Source organism: Theropithecus gelada, chromosome 19 (genome assembly GCF_003255815.1).
Source record: "Theropithecus gelada isolate Dixy chromosome 19, Tgel_1.0, whole genome shotgun sequence".
Classification (NCBI taxonomy): domain Eukaryota; kingdom Metazoa; phylum Chordata; class Mammalia; order Primates; family Cercopithecidae; genus Theropithecus; species Theropithecus gelada.
The window spans coordinates 17645652-17659279 of NC_037687.1; the positions used below are offsets into that span (position 1 = coordinate 17645652).

A 13628-nucleotide genomic window follows, 5' to 3' on the forward strand; every position below is an offset into this window, starting at 1 on the left:
CCGGGCCATGGACGAGTCGAGCCTCCTGCGGCGCCGCGGGCTCCAGGTGAGGGCCCTGCGCGGGCGGGCGGGAGGCGGAGGGCGCGGCCAAGTGGACGCGGCCTGAAAGGTGCGGGGGGGGGGGCGGGGCCTTCGCGGGCTGTAGGGAAACTGAGGCAGAAGGCGGGGAACGCTCAGATCGCTTCTTTTTGACCACCCGCTTCTCAAAGTGCTTTTTCTCCTGGTGGGAAGGGGGAAGGTGTCCCCCTTGGACATCTAGGGAAACTGAGGCTCCAAGCGATGGCGTGGGAGGAAGAGGCTGAGGGCTCTGCCCCTCCCCACCAGCTGTTCTAATAATAATGCTAGCAACAGCAGCCAGAGAACTCACCATATGTTCATGGTTGTTTTAGTCCTATTACTAGCGATGTATTAATATTAGTTCATATGTATTAATACCTCCTTGGGTCGTCGCTGCACCGCAGTACCCCCCTCAGTTCAGCCCTACGACGACCTGGGGAGGTTGGGGCTGTCAGGCGCCCATTTGTCAGAATAAGGAAACTGAGGTTCTAGTCCCAAAAAGCCACTCTCCAGAGGTCGCCTAGCTGGGATTCGATCCTGCGCCCTCAACCAGCTGTCTTAGGGCACAAGGCGCTGCCAACCAGCAGTGTGACCTGGGGGGAGGGCACCCTTGCTTCTCCGGGCCTCAGTGTTCCAACGGGCCACAGGGTCCTCCTTTTACCGAGTTCATGTTTGGGAGGCTGTGTCATCAGGACGGCGTCGGGGACAGCAGAAGCCTAAGTTTGAAGCCACACACGGGCTACATGACCCCGGACAGCCACCCCTTGACTTCTCTGGGCCTCAGTTTCCCCGTCATAAGAAATGAAAAACGAGAATTAAGATTTGGCCATTTTCCTCTGGGACTTAGACCACACCCTTAAGAAGCCACCAAGTTTTCAGGTAGGGAACCTGGGATTCAGCACTTACCCAACGAACATTTATGGGGCGCCTGCTGTATGCCTGGCTCTGGACAGGCAGTAAGTAGAGTGTTCTGCAACCTCTGGAGCTGCCCTCCTAGAAACCCTAACCTGTTCCGGAAGGTAGACGCCAGAGCAGCGGTGACCCCACGGAGTGGTCAGTTGTGATAAGGGACTCACCGCAAGTGAAGGAGGCGCCTGACCCAGACATTGCTGGGAGCCCTGCGTTAGAGGAGGCAGTCAAGGGTGGCGGGGCATTGCAGCGGGGGGGCGGTATTTAGGGAAATGAAAGAGGCTGACAGAAGCTGGTACCCAGGGAGGACTGAGCAGGTGTGGTGGGCGTCGTGGACTGAGGTTAGCTCCGGGGGGGTTGAGGGGGTGAGAGGAATGGGGCCGGCGGGTCTCCAACCTGGAGCCGCACCGGTAGCTGCGGGACTGCGAACTCTGCAGGTGATGGGAAGCCAGGTCGGGAGTGGTCAGGGAAGGCACGGGCTGAACTGCAGATCAGAGACACCCGGTCTCTGGCCGCGCGGGGGTGGGGCAGAACTGGAAGCACTGAGGCCAGAGGCAAGAGTGGGGGACTTGGGCGGAAAGGAGGGGGCGGGGCGGGATTGGCGAGCAGCGTGGTGTTGGGGGGGGGCAGCCCCGCCTCCAGCCCCAGTTAGATGCCAACCCGCCCGCAGCCTCTTAAAATAGAGAAACCGCCTCCGGGTAGGCGAATGGGGGTGCTGCTGACGTCAGGAAGTGGGGCCTGTTCCATGGGGGGGTCAAACATTTCCTGATGATAAGTTCTATGTTACAAAAGGGGAAACTGATGTTCAGAGAAGCATAGACACTGTCCGGGTTTCACGAAGTGTAGGTGACAGAGTCAGACAGGATTTGAACCCAAGCAGTTCCGGCTTCCTCTCCAGACCAACCCAGCACAGGCATCCATCCGCGAAGGTGGAGGGATAAGCACGGATTCCGACGGAATGAGGGCATTTGGGCAGAGGCCACAGTACGTGCAAAGGCCCAGAGTCATGTAGGCTTTCTTACCTGTTTATATGGGGAAACAAGAACTTGAACCTATTTCTTAGCACTAGAGGCTGATGGCCAGGACTTAACGCTTCCAGGGCCTTCAGTGCTGATTTTGAAGAGGTTAGACTTTCCCCCTAGGGTGATGGGGAGCTATGTATGGAAGGTGCTGGAGCAGGAGAGGGCATACCCATATTGAGGGGCTGGAAAAACTCCTCTAGAGGGCTAGGAACAGGAGCCGGGGAATGAAAAAGGTCAGGAAGCCAGGAAGGAGCATGGAATGAAACTCTAAGTGTACCAGGTGTGGTGGCTCATGACTGTAGTCCCAGCTGCTCAGGAGGCTGAGGCAGAAGGATCCAAGGATCTCTCTCTTTTTTTCTTTTTTCTTTTTCTTTTTCTTTTTTTTTGAAGGAATCTTGCTCTGTTACCCAGGCTGGAGTCCAGTGGCGCAATCTCAGCTCACTGCAACCTCAACCTCCCGGGTTCAAGTAATTCTCCCTTCCTCAGCCTCCCGAGTAGCTGGGATTACAGGCACATGTCACCACGCCCTGCTAATTTTTGTATTTTTAGTAGAGACGGGGTTTCAACATGTTGGCCAGACTTGTCTCAAACTCCTGACCTCAGGTGATCCGCCCACCTTGGCCTCCCAAAGTGCTGGAATTACAGGCGTGAGCCACCGTGCCCAGCCAAGAAGGATCTCTTGAGCCCAGGAGTTTGAGGCTATAGTGAGCCATGACCACGAGATCCTATCTCAAAAATAAAAATAAAGGTCCAAGTGGGAGAAGATTAAAATAATAATAAAATAATAGTAAAGTGATAATAACTGTTCATATTAACATGCTAAGCCCTCTCATGCATTCAATTCTCCTAACAGCCCGAGTGGTCAGTGCTTTTATTAGTTCCATTTTTTCAGAGGAGGAAACTGAGGCCCACAGAGGGAAGTACCCACCAGGAAGCCAGAGAAATTCTAAACAATCTGGCACCTGAAAAGTGTTGTCTTCATCAGCTGCAGTTTGGGGTCTTTTTTGGCTGGAAACCTTGTTAATGGTCCAGGAGCATCCCAGCCAATCACGGGGCAGATCGCTGATGAGAGCCAATCAGATTTCCTGGAGGCCAAAGGCCAAAGAGTCCATTCACAGAAGGGTGCTGACTGGCCAGTCCAGACGGATAGCCCAGGGCATCCTCTCCGGTGGTGACAATGTGGGGCGTGCTGTTGGCTGTGTGCGGGAGAGGTCTGAAAAAGGATCTGACCTGGCCCGCGGGCGGCCAGTTTGCGACAGCCCTGCGTCCAGGGAGGTGGTGGAGACCTTCCCAGTTTGGGTTAAACTCAGCCTCACGCCTAACGTGTGCAGGCACCGGGTAACGTGAGCTGATATTACTACTACTACTATTAGCTTATTACATTTATCATCTCCCACTTGGACTTTTGCTTTACACATGACCGAATTTCAAAACACCAGGTCCCACAAACAGAGCATCCCCTGGCAGAGAAGGTGGTTAGAGCCTGTATCTGGACTTTGTCTCTGCCACTACTGGGGTGGCTCCCTTAGGTTCAGCCCTCAAAGGTGATCCTGCTTTCTCATGGCCTGCTTCTATTTATTTTCCCCCTCCTCCTCCTCCTCCTTCTCCTCCTCTTCTTCCTCCTCCAGGAAGCCCTGGGGCTTGTGCCATGTGGTCCATGCTGACTTCTCTCCCGTTTCACTTCAGGGGCATTGAACTTCCAACGGGGCTTGGTGCCCAGCAGGCTGAGTGCTCCGTTTGCACGTACTGTTTGCTGGGCATGGACTGGTGTTTTCCATGTGCCTACTGGCTTTGTCCAACGCCGTCTACTCCAGGAAGCCCCTTAGCTCTCCTCTCTGCGTGCCTCCAACCCCTCTTCTCCCTTCGAGTCTCTTTTTTTTCAGACAGTATCTTGCCCTGTCGCCCAGGCTGGAGTGCAGTGGCACGATCTCGGCTCACTGCAGCCTCTGTCACCTGGATACAAGTGATTCTCCCTGCCTCAGCCTTCTGAGTAGCTGGATTAGAGGCGAATGCCACCACACCTGACTAATTTAATTTTTGTATTTTTTAGTAGAGATGGTATTTCACCATGTTGGCCAGGATAGCCTCAAACGTTTTTTTTTTTTTTTTTTTTTTTTTTTTTTTTGAGACGGCGTCTCACTCTGTCACCCAGGTTGGAATGCAATGGTATGGTCTCGGCTTACTGCAACCTCCGCCTCCCGGGTTCAAGCAATTCTCCTGCCTCAGCCTCCGGAGTAGCTGGGACTACAGGTGCATGCCACCACGCCCAGCTAATTTTTGTATTTTTAGTAGAGACGGGGTTTCACTATGTTGGCTAGGCTGATCTTGAACTCCTGACCTTGTGATCCGCCCACCTCGGCCTCCCAAAGTGCTAGGATTACAGGCGTGAGCCACTGCGCCCGTCTCAAACTCTTGATCTTAAGTGATCCTCCTGCCTCAGCCTCTGGGATTATAGGCGTGAGCCACAGCACCCAGCCACTTTGGGTCTCTCTCTTAATCCCTCCAGTATGGAGGTGCTCCTGCTCTGCTATGTCTTCTCCAAACTGGAATTTCCTCAGGTGGGGCTAAAGCTTGTGGGGGAGGCAGCATCCCCCAGCCTGGGCAAGCACAGACGGGGATACCATAAATATTACCTTTAATGGGCAGTTTCAGGGGGTCGGGGCCTCCCCAACCTCCACTCCTCTGGGTAGGAGCCACTCCCAGGGGAACAGCAGGCACAGAGGGGGCTGTGGGCGGAAGCAGATGGTGTGGGGACTGAAGGGTCCGGGAATGGTGCCAGGAGAGTTCCGTGTAGTCCAGCTTCCCCGGGAGCCTTTGCAGGGAGCTGCCGATTTTGCCTCACCTCTCTCTGCCGCTTTCAAAAAAACATCTTCAAGCCGGGCACAGTGGCTCATGCCTGTAATGCAGCATTTTGGGAGGCCGAGGTGGGAGGACCACGTGAGGTCAGGAGGTCAAGACCAGCCTGGCCAACATGGTGAAATCCCGTCTCTACTAAAAATATGAAATTCGCCAGGTGTAGTGGTGGACACCTGTAATCCCAGCTACTTGGGAGGCTGAGGCAGGAGAATCGCTTGAACCCGGGAGGCAGAGGTTGCAGTGAGCCAAGATCGTGCCATTGCACTCTATGCTGGGCGACAGAGCAAGACTTCATCTCAAAAACAAACAAAAAAAAAAACAACCACAAGAAAAATCTTCACATCTTTTTGTCTTTTGGAAACAACTCTCAACTGGTGGTTATTATTCACCTCTTTTTTTTTTTTTTTTTTTTTGAGACGGAGTCTCGCGCTGTGTCGCCCAGGCTGGAGTGCAGTGGCGCGATCTCGGCTCACTGCAAGCTCCGCCTCCCAGGTTCAGGCCATTCTCCTGCCTCAGCCTCCGAGTAGCTGGGACTACAGGCGCCCGCCACCACGCCCGGCTAGTTTTTTGTATTTTTAGTAGAGACGGGGTTTCACCATGTTAGCCAGGATGGTCTCGATCTCCTGACCTCGTGATCCGCCCGCCTCGGCCTCCCAAAGTGCTGGGATTACAGGCTTGAGCCACCGCGCCCGGCCTATTATTCACCTCTTGATCACTGTCTTGACTCCCATCCATCAAAGTCTCCCCCAGCACCAGGCCCTGAGCTTGCTACTCGTTGATTCCTCCAGGGACCCTATGTCACTGGGCCATTTTCCAAATGAGGAAACTGAGGCACAGAGGGGTTAAGTCACTCATCGGGTCACACAGTGCAGGAGTGGGGGAGGCAGACTGGGAATCTAGGACTGTGTGCTGGATGGGGTGCAAGTGGGACCCCCCACCAGGGTTCAAATCCCTCCCTGTTTCACGTGGGGTAGTGGAGGAAGTGGTATAAGATCCCACAACTGGCTGGGTGCAGTGGCTCATGCCTGTAATCCCAGCACTTTGGGAGGCCAAGGCAGGTGGATCACTTGAGACCAGGAGTTCAAGACCAGCCTGGGCAACATGGTGAAACCTCATCTCTACGAAAAATACAAAAATTAGCTGGGTGTGGTGGCACATGCCCATAATCCCAGCTACTTGGGAGGCGGAGGTTACAGTGAGCCAAGATTGCACCACTGCATTCCAGTCTGGGCGACACAGCGAGATACCGTCTCAAAAACAAACAAACAAACAAAAGGTCCCACAGCTATTGGAAGGGCCAGAACGAGACCCTAATGGCCACGATGATGGTGGTGATGGTTCCATCACTGTGACTGTTTGAACTCAACGTAGTGAGTTATCCTCAGAGGTATTCAAGCAGTCAGGGAGACCTCTGAGTGGTAGATTATTCTCCTCCCATCGTGACAGCTTGGTTTTCTGAGCGCAGAGCAGCTGAAGTCAGGCCTGGGGTGACACCACACCCCTGCAACCCTTCCCCACCTCTCCCGCGAGACCTTGCCCTCCCAGCTGGGTCATCCGGCAGCCCAGCAGCTTCCGGCCCCCTCCAATTGGCTGTGGGGGCCGATGGCGTCACTGGTTGCCATGGCGAACACCCAGATCAGGACGTGGGCAGCCTGGAGCCCACCAAAGTAAAAATAGTCGTGTGTCCCCAGCGTGGCCGCCCTGATGTGTGTGGAGGGAGGGTGTCCTGAGACCCAGTTTCCTGCCTCTCACTCCACTAAGAGATGTGGGCAGCCGGCTTTCCTCTGCACCTAAGTTTCTCTGCCAGTAAAACAGCCCCTGCCCGCGGTTCACAGTAGGCGGCTCAGTAAATGCAAGGACATTTATCAGGTATTATGATAGCTTCCATAGTCCCTTGCTGAACTCAGCAATAGTACAACAGCTCACAACAGCAGCAATAGTAATGGCTGATCGTGATTAACCCAGAACCCTCCTGATGTCATCTCCAGATTACAGATGGGGAAACCGAGGCACGGGGCATACAAATAACTTGCATGGCCAGGAAGAAGCAGAGAATTGAACTGAACCCAGGTCTGGGTGTCCCCAGATTCTAAACTTGTGCCACATGGCATTTTGAGAATTTAAAAATCCTCTTGATTGGCCGGGTGCAATGACTCACGCTGTAATCCTAGCCCTTTGGGAGGCTAAGGCGGGTGGATCACTTGAGGTCAGGAGTTCGAGGCCAGCCTGGGCAAAATAGTGAAACCTCGTCTCTGCTAAATATACAAAAATTATCCGGGCATGCTGGCGCACACTTGTAACCCCAGCTACTTGGGAGGCTGAGTCAGGGAAATCACTTGAACCCAAGAGGCAGAGGTTTCAGTAAGCCAAGATTGTACCACTGCAGTCCAGCCTGGGTGACAGAGTGAGACGCCATCTAAAAAAACAACCACAGAAAAAACTTTTTTTGGCCGGGCATGGTGGCTTATGCCTGTAATCCCAGCATTTTGTAATCCCAGCATTTTGGGAGGCCAAAGTGGGTGGATCACCTGAGGTCAGGAGTTCAAGACCAGCCTGAACAATGTGGCGAAACATTGTGTCTACTAAAAAAAAGGGAAAAAAAAAAGCCTAGCTACTCGGGAGGCTGAGGCAGGAGAATCGCTTGAACCTGGGAGACAGAGGTTGTATCCAGCCGAGATTGCGTCATTGCACTCCAGCCTGAGCAACAAGAGAAAAACTCTGTCTCAAAAAACAAAACAAAACAAAACAAAACCCTCTTGGGCAGACCATGTCTGAGGATGGACTATGAGGTCACAGTGGAACACAAGCTCAAGGCTTTCTATCCTGCATGTGGTGAGGGCACTGAGAGTGCAGATCGGCTTGCTGAGCTCTAAAACGGTCTTCAAAAGGGAGTCACCCGTCAGCCGTACTCTCCACGCCCCCACTGGTACCCAGGGCTCAAACCTGCATAGACTTTGCAGCAAGTGAGAAGAGAATGGTGTTCAGACCTAGACCCAGGAGGAGAGGGACATCTGAGATAGGACAGGGATAGGACAACTCAGGAATCTCTATTTTCTCAACAGATTATTAGTTTTTAGCCGCTACTGACATACTTCTTCATAAATAAAACTAATTTGTAATTTTTAATAAAATTATTATTGTTATTTTTAGACATAGGGTCTTGCTCTGTCACCCAGACTAGAGTGCAATGGTGTTATCATAGTTCACTGCAACCTCCAACTCCTGGGGTCAAGCAATCCTCCCACCTCAGTCTCCTGAGCAGCTGGGATTACAGGCGTGGGACACCATACCTGGCTAATTTTTTTTTTTCTTTTTTGAGATGGAATCTCGCATTGTTGCCAGGCTGGAGTGCAATGGCACGATCTCAGCTCACTGCAACCTCTGCCTCCCAGGTTCAGATCCTCCCGAGTAGCTGGGACTACAGGCGTGCGACACCACGCCCAGCTAATTTTTGTATTTTTAGTAGAGACAGGGTTTCACCATGTTGGCCAGGATGGTCTCGATCTCTTGACTTCGTGATCTGCCTGCCTTGGCCTCCGAAAGTACTGGGATTACAGGCGTGAGCCACCGCACTCAGCCCTTCGTATTTATTTATTTATTTATTTTTGAGACAGAGTTTCGCTCTTATTGCCCAGGCTGGAGTGCAATGGTGCAATCTTGGCTTACTGCAACATCCGCCTCCCAGGTTCAAGTGATTCTCCTGCCTCAGCCTCCCAAGTAGCTGGGATTACAGGCACCCACCACCATGCCTGGCTAATTTTGTATTTTTAGTAGAGATGGGGTTTCACCAGGTTGGCCAGGCTGGTCTTGAACTCCCCACCTCAGGTGATCCACCCACCTCGGCCTCCCAAAGCTCTGGGATTACAGGTGTGAGCCACTGCGCCTGGCTGGGCTGGCCTTTTTTTTTCTTTTTTTTTGAGACAGGGCTCAAGCAATCCTCCCACCTCAGCCACCCAAGTAGCTGGGAGTACAAGCTCGAGCCACCATGACTAGCTAAATTTTCACTTTTTATTTTTTTATTTTTTGTAGAGACAGGGTTTCACTATGTTGCCCAGGCTAGTTTCAAACTCCTGAACTCAAGTGATCCATCCGCCTTGGCCTCCCAAAGTACCAGAATTACAGGCACGAGCCACCACACCCAGCCCAGTCTGGCTAATTTTTTAAAAAATTTTTGTAGAGATGGAGTCTCGCTATGTGGCCCAGTCTAGCTTAAACTTCTGGGCTCAAACAACCCTCCTGCTTTCGCCTCCCAAAGTACTGAAATCACAGGTGTGAGCCACCGTACCCAGCCTAAAATAATTTTTAATGCAGGTATGGTAGGAGCCGGGTGGGGAATTAAATTGTGAATCTGGGGGGCCTCCAGGAAGAAGGGATGTTGAGTTCAGACCTGGAGTATGAGCTGTAGTTAATTAGGGCCGGAAGGGAGGGAAGGCCATTCTGAGAGAGCATACAGCTAGTGCAAAGGCCCTGAGGCAGGGCTGAGCCCAGTGTGTAGACACATTGGTTGGGGCAGGGGATTGGGGATTGTGGGGGTGCATCAAAGGCCAGCTGTTCTGAGGGCTAGTCTCTCTGAGAATGTTCTCCATTTCTGTCTCATTGCAGAAGGAGCTGAGCCTGCCACGCCGGGGACGTGGGTGAGTTCACCTGGGGCTGGCGGGCTGGGTGGGCCCTGGTGGTCCTGGAAGTGGATATTTCAGCAACGGCCACTGAATTGTGCATGTATTTAATAATTACAGCAACACGTCTCATGTTCATTCTTGCCCTCGTGTTTGCAAAGTGCTTCACAAGCACCTGGCCTCTCGCCACACACATGGGAGGCCATGCCAGTTTGCAAATGAGGAAGCTGAGGTGCAAAGGGGTTTCATCACCAACTTAAGGGCACTCAGCTGGGAAGGGGAGAAACTTGTCTGGAATCCAGAGTCTGCATGTTGAATTTCAACTGAAGTGTATTAGAACTGGCTTGAATGCCTCCCATGATGGGGAACTCACTTCCTTTTGGGGAACACTAGCACAAAATCATCTCTCAGCTGGACATGGTGGCTCACGCCTGTAATCCCAGCACTTTGGAAGGCTGAGGCAGGCGGATCACTTGAAGCCAGAAGTTCGAGACCGGCCTGGCCAACATGGTGAAACCCCGTCTCTACTAAAAATACAAAAAAATGAGCCAGGCATGGTAGTGCACGCTTGTAATCCCAGCTACTTAGGAGGCCGAGGCGGGAGATTCGCTTGAACTCAGGAGGTGGAGGTTGCAGTGAAACGAGCAACCGCCGCTGCACTTCAACCTGGGCGACAGAGTGAGACTCCGTCTAAAAAAAAAGAAAAGAAAAAAATCATCTCTCTTGGGGTCACATCAGTGTTCCTGTAGGCTTTTTTGTTTTGTTTTGTTTTTGAGACGGGGTCTCGCTCTGTCACCCAGGCTGGAGTACAGTAGTGTGATCTTGGCTCACTGCAACGACTGCCTCCTGGGTTTAAGAGAGTCTCCTGGCCGGGCGCGGTGGCTCAAGCCTGTAATCCCAGCACTTTGGGAGGCCGAGACGGGCGGATCACCTGAGGTCAGGAGATCGAGACCATCCTGGCTAACACGGTGAAACCCCGTCTCTACTAAAAAATACAAAAAATTAGCCAGGCGTGGTGGCGGGCGCCTGTAGTCCCAGCTACTCAGGACTGTAGTCCCAGCTACTCGGGAGGCTGAGGCAGGAGAATGGCGTGAACCCGGGAGGCGGAGCTTGCAGTGAGCTGAGATCTGGCCACTGTACTCCAGCCTGGGCGACAGAGCGAGACTCCATCTCAAAAAAAAAAAAAAAGAGAGAGTCTCCTGCCTCAGCCTTAAGAGTAGCTGGGACTACAGATGCGAGCCTCCACACCCGATCTGTATGTTTAGTAGAGACAGGGTCTCACTATGTTGCCCAGGCTGGTCTCAAACTCCTGGACTCAAGCGATCTGCCTACCTCAACCTTCCAAAGTGCTGGGATTATAGGCATGAGCCACCATGCCCAGTCTAGGTTACCGTTTTTTATCCCCAAAGCTTAGAGAACATTTTTGTTCAATGCCTTCATTCATTTACAGATGAAAGAAACCAAAGCCCGGGGGTGGGGAGGGGTTTACCTTAAGCTAGTAGTCTGGAAGTGTGTGAGTATGGACACCCCATCTTTGGGGGCTGCTTTTGCCTGAGTTGGGGGTGGGAATCACTCAACAAACATTTTTTTGAGCACCTACTGTACATTGGGCCCTGCTGAAGGCAGAGGGGATACAGACAATTCAATCTCAGAGTAAGGGTTGAAGTTTTGTATGCAGGAGAGAGATTAATCAGAGAAAGAGACAGAGATGCTGGGGGTGGTTTTATCCTGAAGATCTGTGGCCTCTTGGAGAAAGTGACCCTTGAGCTTAGATCTGGAAGAAGAGGAGGAGCTGGCAGGGGGAAGTCTGGGAAGAATGGCATTCCAGGCAGCAGGAACAGCGTGGGCAAAGTTTCTGGGGTGCCAGCACACTTGGCATTAGAAGAACAGCATGAAGACAAGGGTAGCTGAGTGGGGTGAGTGGAGGTGAGGTGGAAGGACAGGAGAAGGAGGAGGTCCTGGGAATGGGGTCAGAGTGGCCCCCAAGCCCAGGCCATCTGCTCCTGTTCCAGTGGGGATGTTGCAGTTGGTGGGGAGGTACTTGAAGGCCCCAGTGGTTGGGGGTTGCCGGGGGACTCGGACATTGCCCCGAGAGCGGGCACTGTTTCCAGCCTTGGCCCAAGCTGTGGGCAGTGTTGGACCGTCAATCAATGAGGACTGCAGAGGGTAAAGTCCTGGACTTTGGGGCAGGACAGAGCCAAAGACTCCACAAGGGATGTCCACTCCCTGCCACCTTTCCTGTGCCCCACTGGGTCCACCGGGGCCTCTAGAGGGCCAGAGTGAGACACAGACACCCCCAGACCGTGGGGTTTCCGCTGAGAGAGAGGGAGGACAGGGCTGGCGGCGCCTGGTGCTGGTGGCGGTGCAGGGACAGTTTGGCGGAGAAGGGGCTGGTGGGGCTGGACTCGTATATGGGTGAGGGGGACGACCTTCCTGGCAGAGGGAACAGCTGGAAGCCAGGGACTGGAGGTGTGGTCAGAGCCTCTAGTGTGCGCGGGGATGCGGAGACCCGAGCAGGTTAGGACCTCAGTGCCGAGCGGCTGGCCGGGATGCGGGGTTGGGGAGCTGGAACGGACTGCGCTCAGATCCTGGCTCCCAGAGAGCCCCAGGGCTGGGGCAAGGGCTGAGGCCCGGCCAGGGCGGGGAGAGGCGGGGTCAGGCCATGGAGCAATCGCGCCGACCGCGGAGCCAGTGACCGCCCTTCCCTTCCGGGACGCAGCTCGGGTGCTCCCGACCCGGCGGCCTCGGCGTCCCTGCAGCAGACGGGGCGGCACCCGCGGCTCCGCCATCCGGCTGTGCGACCCTAGCTGCTGGGCCCGGCCTGCGCGCAGGTGCGGAGCTCTGAGCCCCGCCCCGAGGCGGAGCCAGCCCGGCCCCCAGCGGCCCAGCCCCCGCGTCTAGTCCGCCGCACCCGCCAGGCGTCTGTCCCTGCGTCCGTGTGTCCGTCCGTCGGTCCGATCGCGCCACGATTAGGGCTTCCGGGGGCCACCAAGGGGGCGTCGATACCCGGCCGCACAGACGCGGCCTCGGCCTCGGCATGAAGTCCCGTAGGGACAAGCTGCACATCCCGGCGCTGACCCTCGAGTGAGTGTGGGGCAGGGCGGGGGTGTGGGGTGGTGCAGGGAGGACAGGATGACAACCACCCTCCCCCCACGTCTCTGTTCGTGTCGCCCAGAAACGCACCGCCGCCTCCGGGGAGTCCTCCCGGGCCATCGGTCTGGCCCCGCCCTCACGGCCTGAGCTGAACCCAGAATCCCCGGTCTTGGGCCCCTACTCCCTGAGGGAACCACAGCCGCCATCCGGAGATCCGGATTCGGCCACGCGAAGGGGCGGCCACCAGGTTCACCGTCCCCGGCCTCTTTCTTTGCAGTCTGTCTCCGAGCAGCCAGAGCCCGTCCCTGCTGGGTCCCAGCAGCCCCTGCAGCCCCTGTAGCCCCTCCTTGGGCCTGCACCCCTGGAGGTAAGTGACAGCGCGTGTGGGCGGGTCGCAGACATCGCCCTGGCACCCCAGAGCCTTGGAAACCCGCCAGAATCATCACTCTCCCTAAGGTACTGTAGGTTGGTGACCACCTCTCTGGACCTCAGTTTACTCCTCCGCATAATGGCACTGCGATCCATTCTAGGGGGTTAATGGGAAAATTCCATTTTCAGCCAGGCCAGCATCTGACAGGTGGCCAAGGGAAGGGAAGAACTTAAGCTGTTGCCCAAGGACTTTCCCAAGACAGGTGCCGGATTCCCAAGCTGCTCAGGGCACTCCCTGCTGAATCGGCCTGGAGTGCTGGGTGGTGACCTCAGGGAGAAAGCTCCTCCCTCTGTGGCTCAAGCCTGTAATCCCAGCACTTTGGGAGGCAGAGAAGGGCGGATCACGAGGTCAGGAGATCGAGACCATCCTGGCTAACACGGTGAAACCCCGTCTCTACTAAAAAATACAAAAAACTAGCCGGGCGAGGTGGTGGGCGCCTGTAGCCCCAGCTACTCGGGAGGCTGAGGCGGGAGAATGGCGTGAACCTGGGAGGGGGAGCTTGCAGTGAGCTGAGATCCGGCCACGGCACTCCAGCCTGGGCGACAGAGCGAGACTCCGTCTCAAAAAAAAAAAAAATAAATAAATAAATAAATAAATAAACACACACGCACACCCAAGGCTGAGAGGCCACCAACGAGAGTGCTG

The 13628-nt window shown here is 54.5% G+C and overlaps 1 protein-coding gene across 2 annotated transcripts in view; it reads left to right on the forward strand.

Annotated features, from left to right (window-relative positions):
• MAST3 (microtubule associated serine/threonine kinase 3) overlaps positions 1 to 13628 on the forward strand; it is a 57230-nt gene continuing 43602 nt past the window's right edge. For both annotated transcript variants that reach the window (XM_025365954.1, XM_025365953.1), the window contains exons 1-2: positions 1 to 46; positions 9447 to 9478. In XM_025365954.1, coding sequence (XP_025221739.1) covers positions 8 to 46; positions 9447 to 9478 — 71 coding nt within the window. In that variant the 5' untranslated portion in view covers positions 1 to 7. The remainder of the gene's footprint in view (positions 47 to 9446; positions 9479 to 13628) is intronic.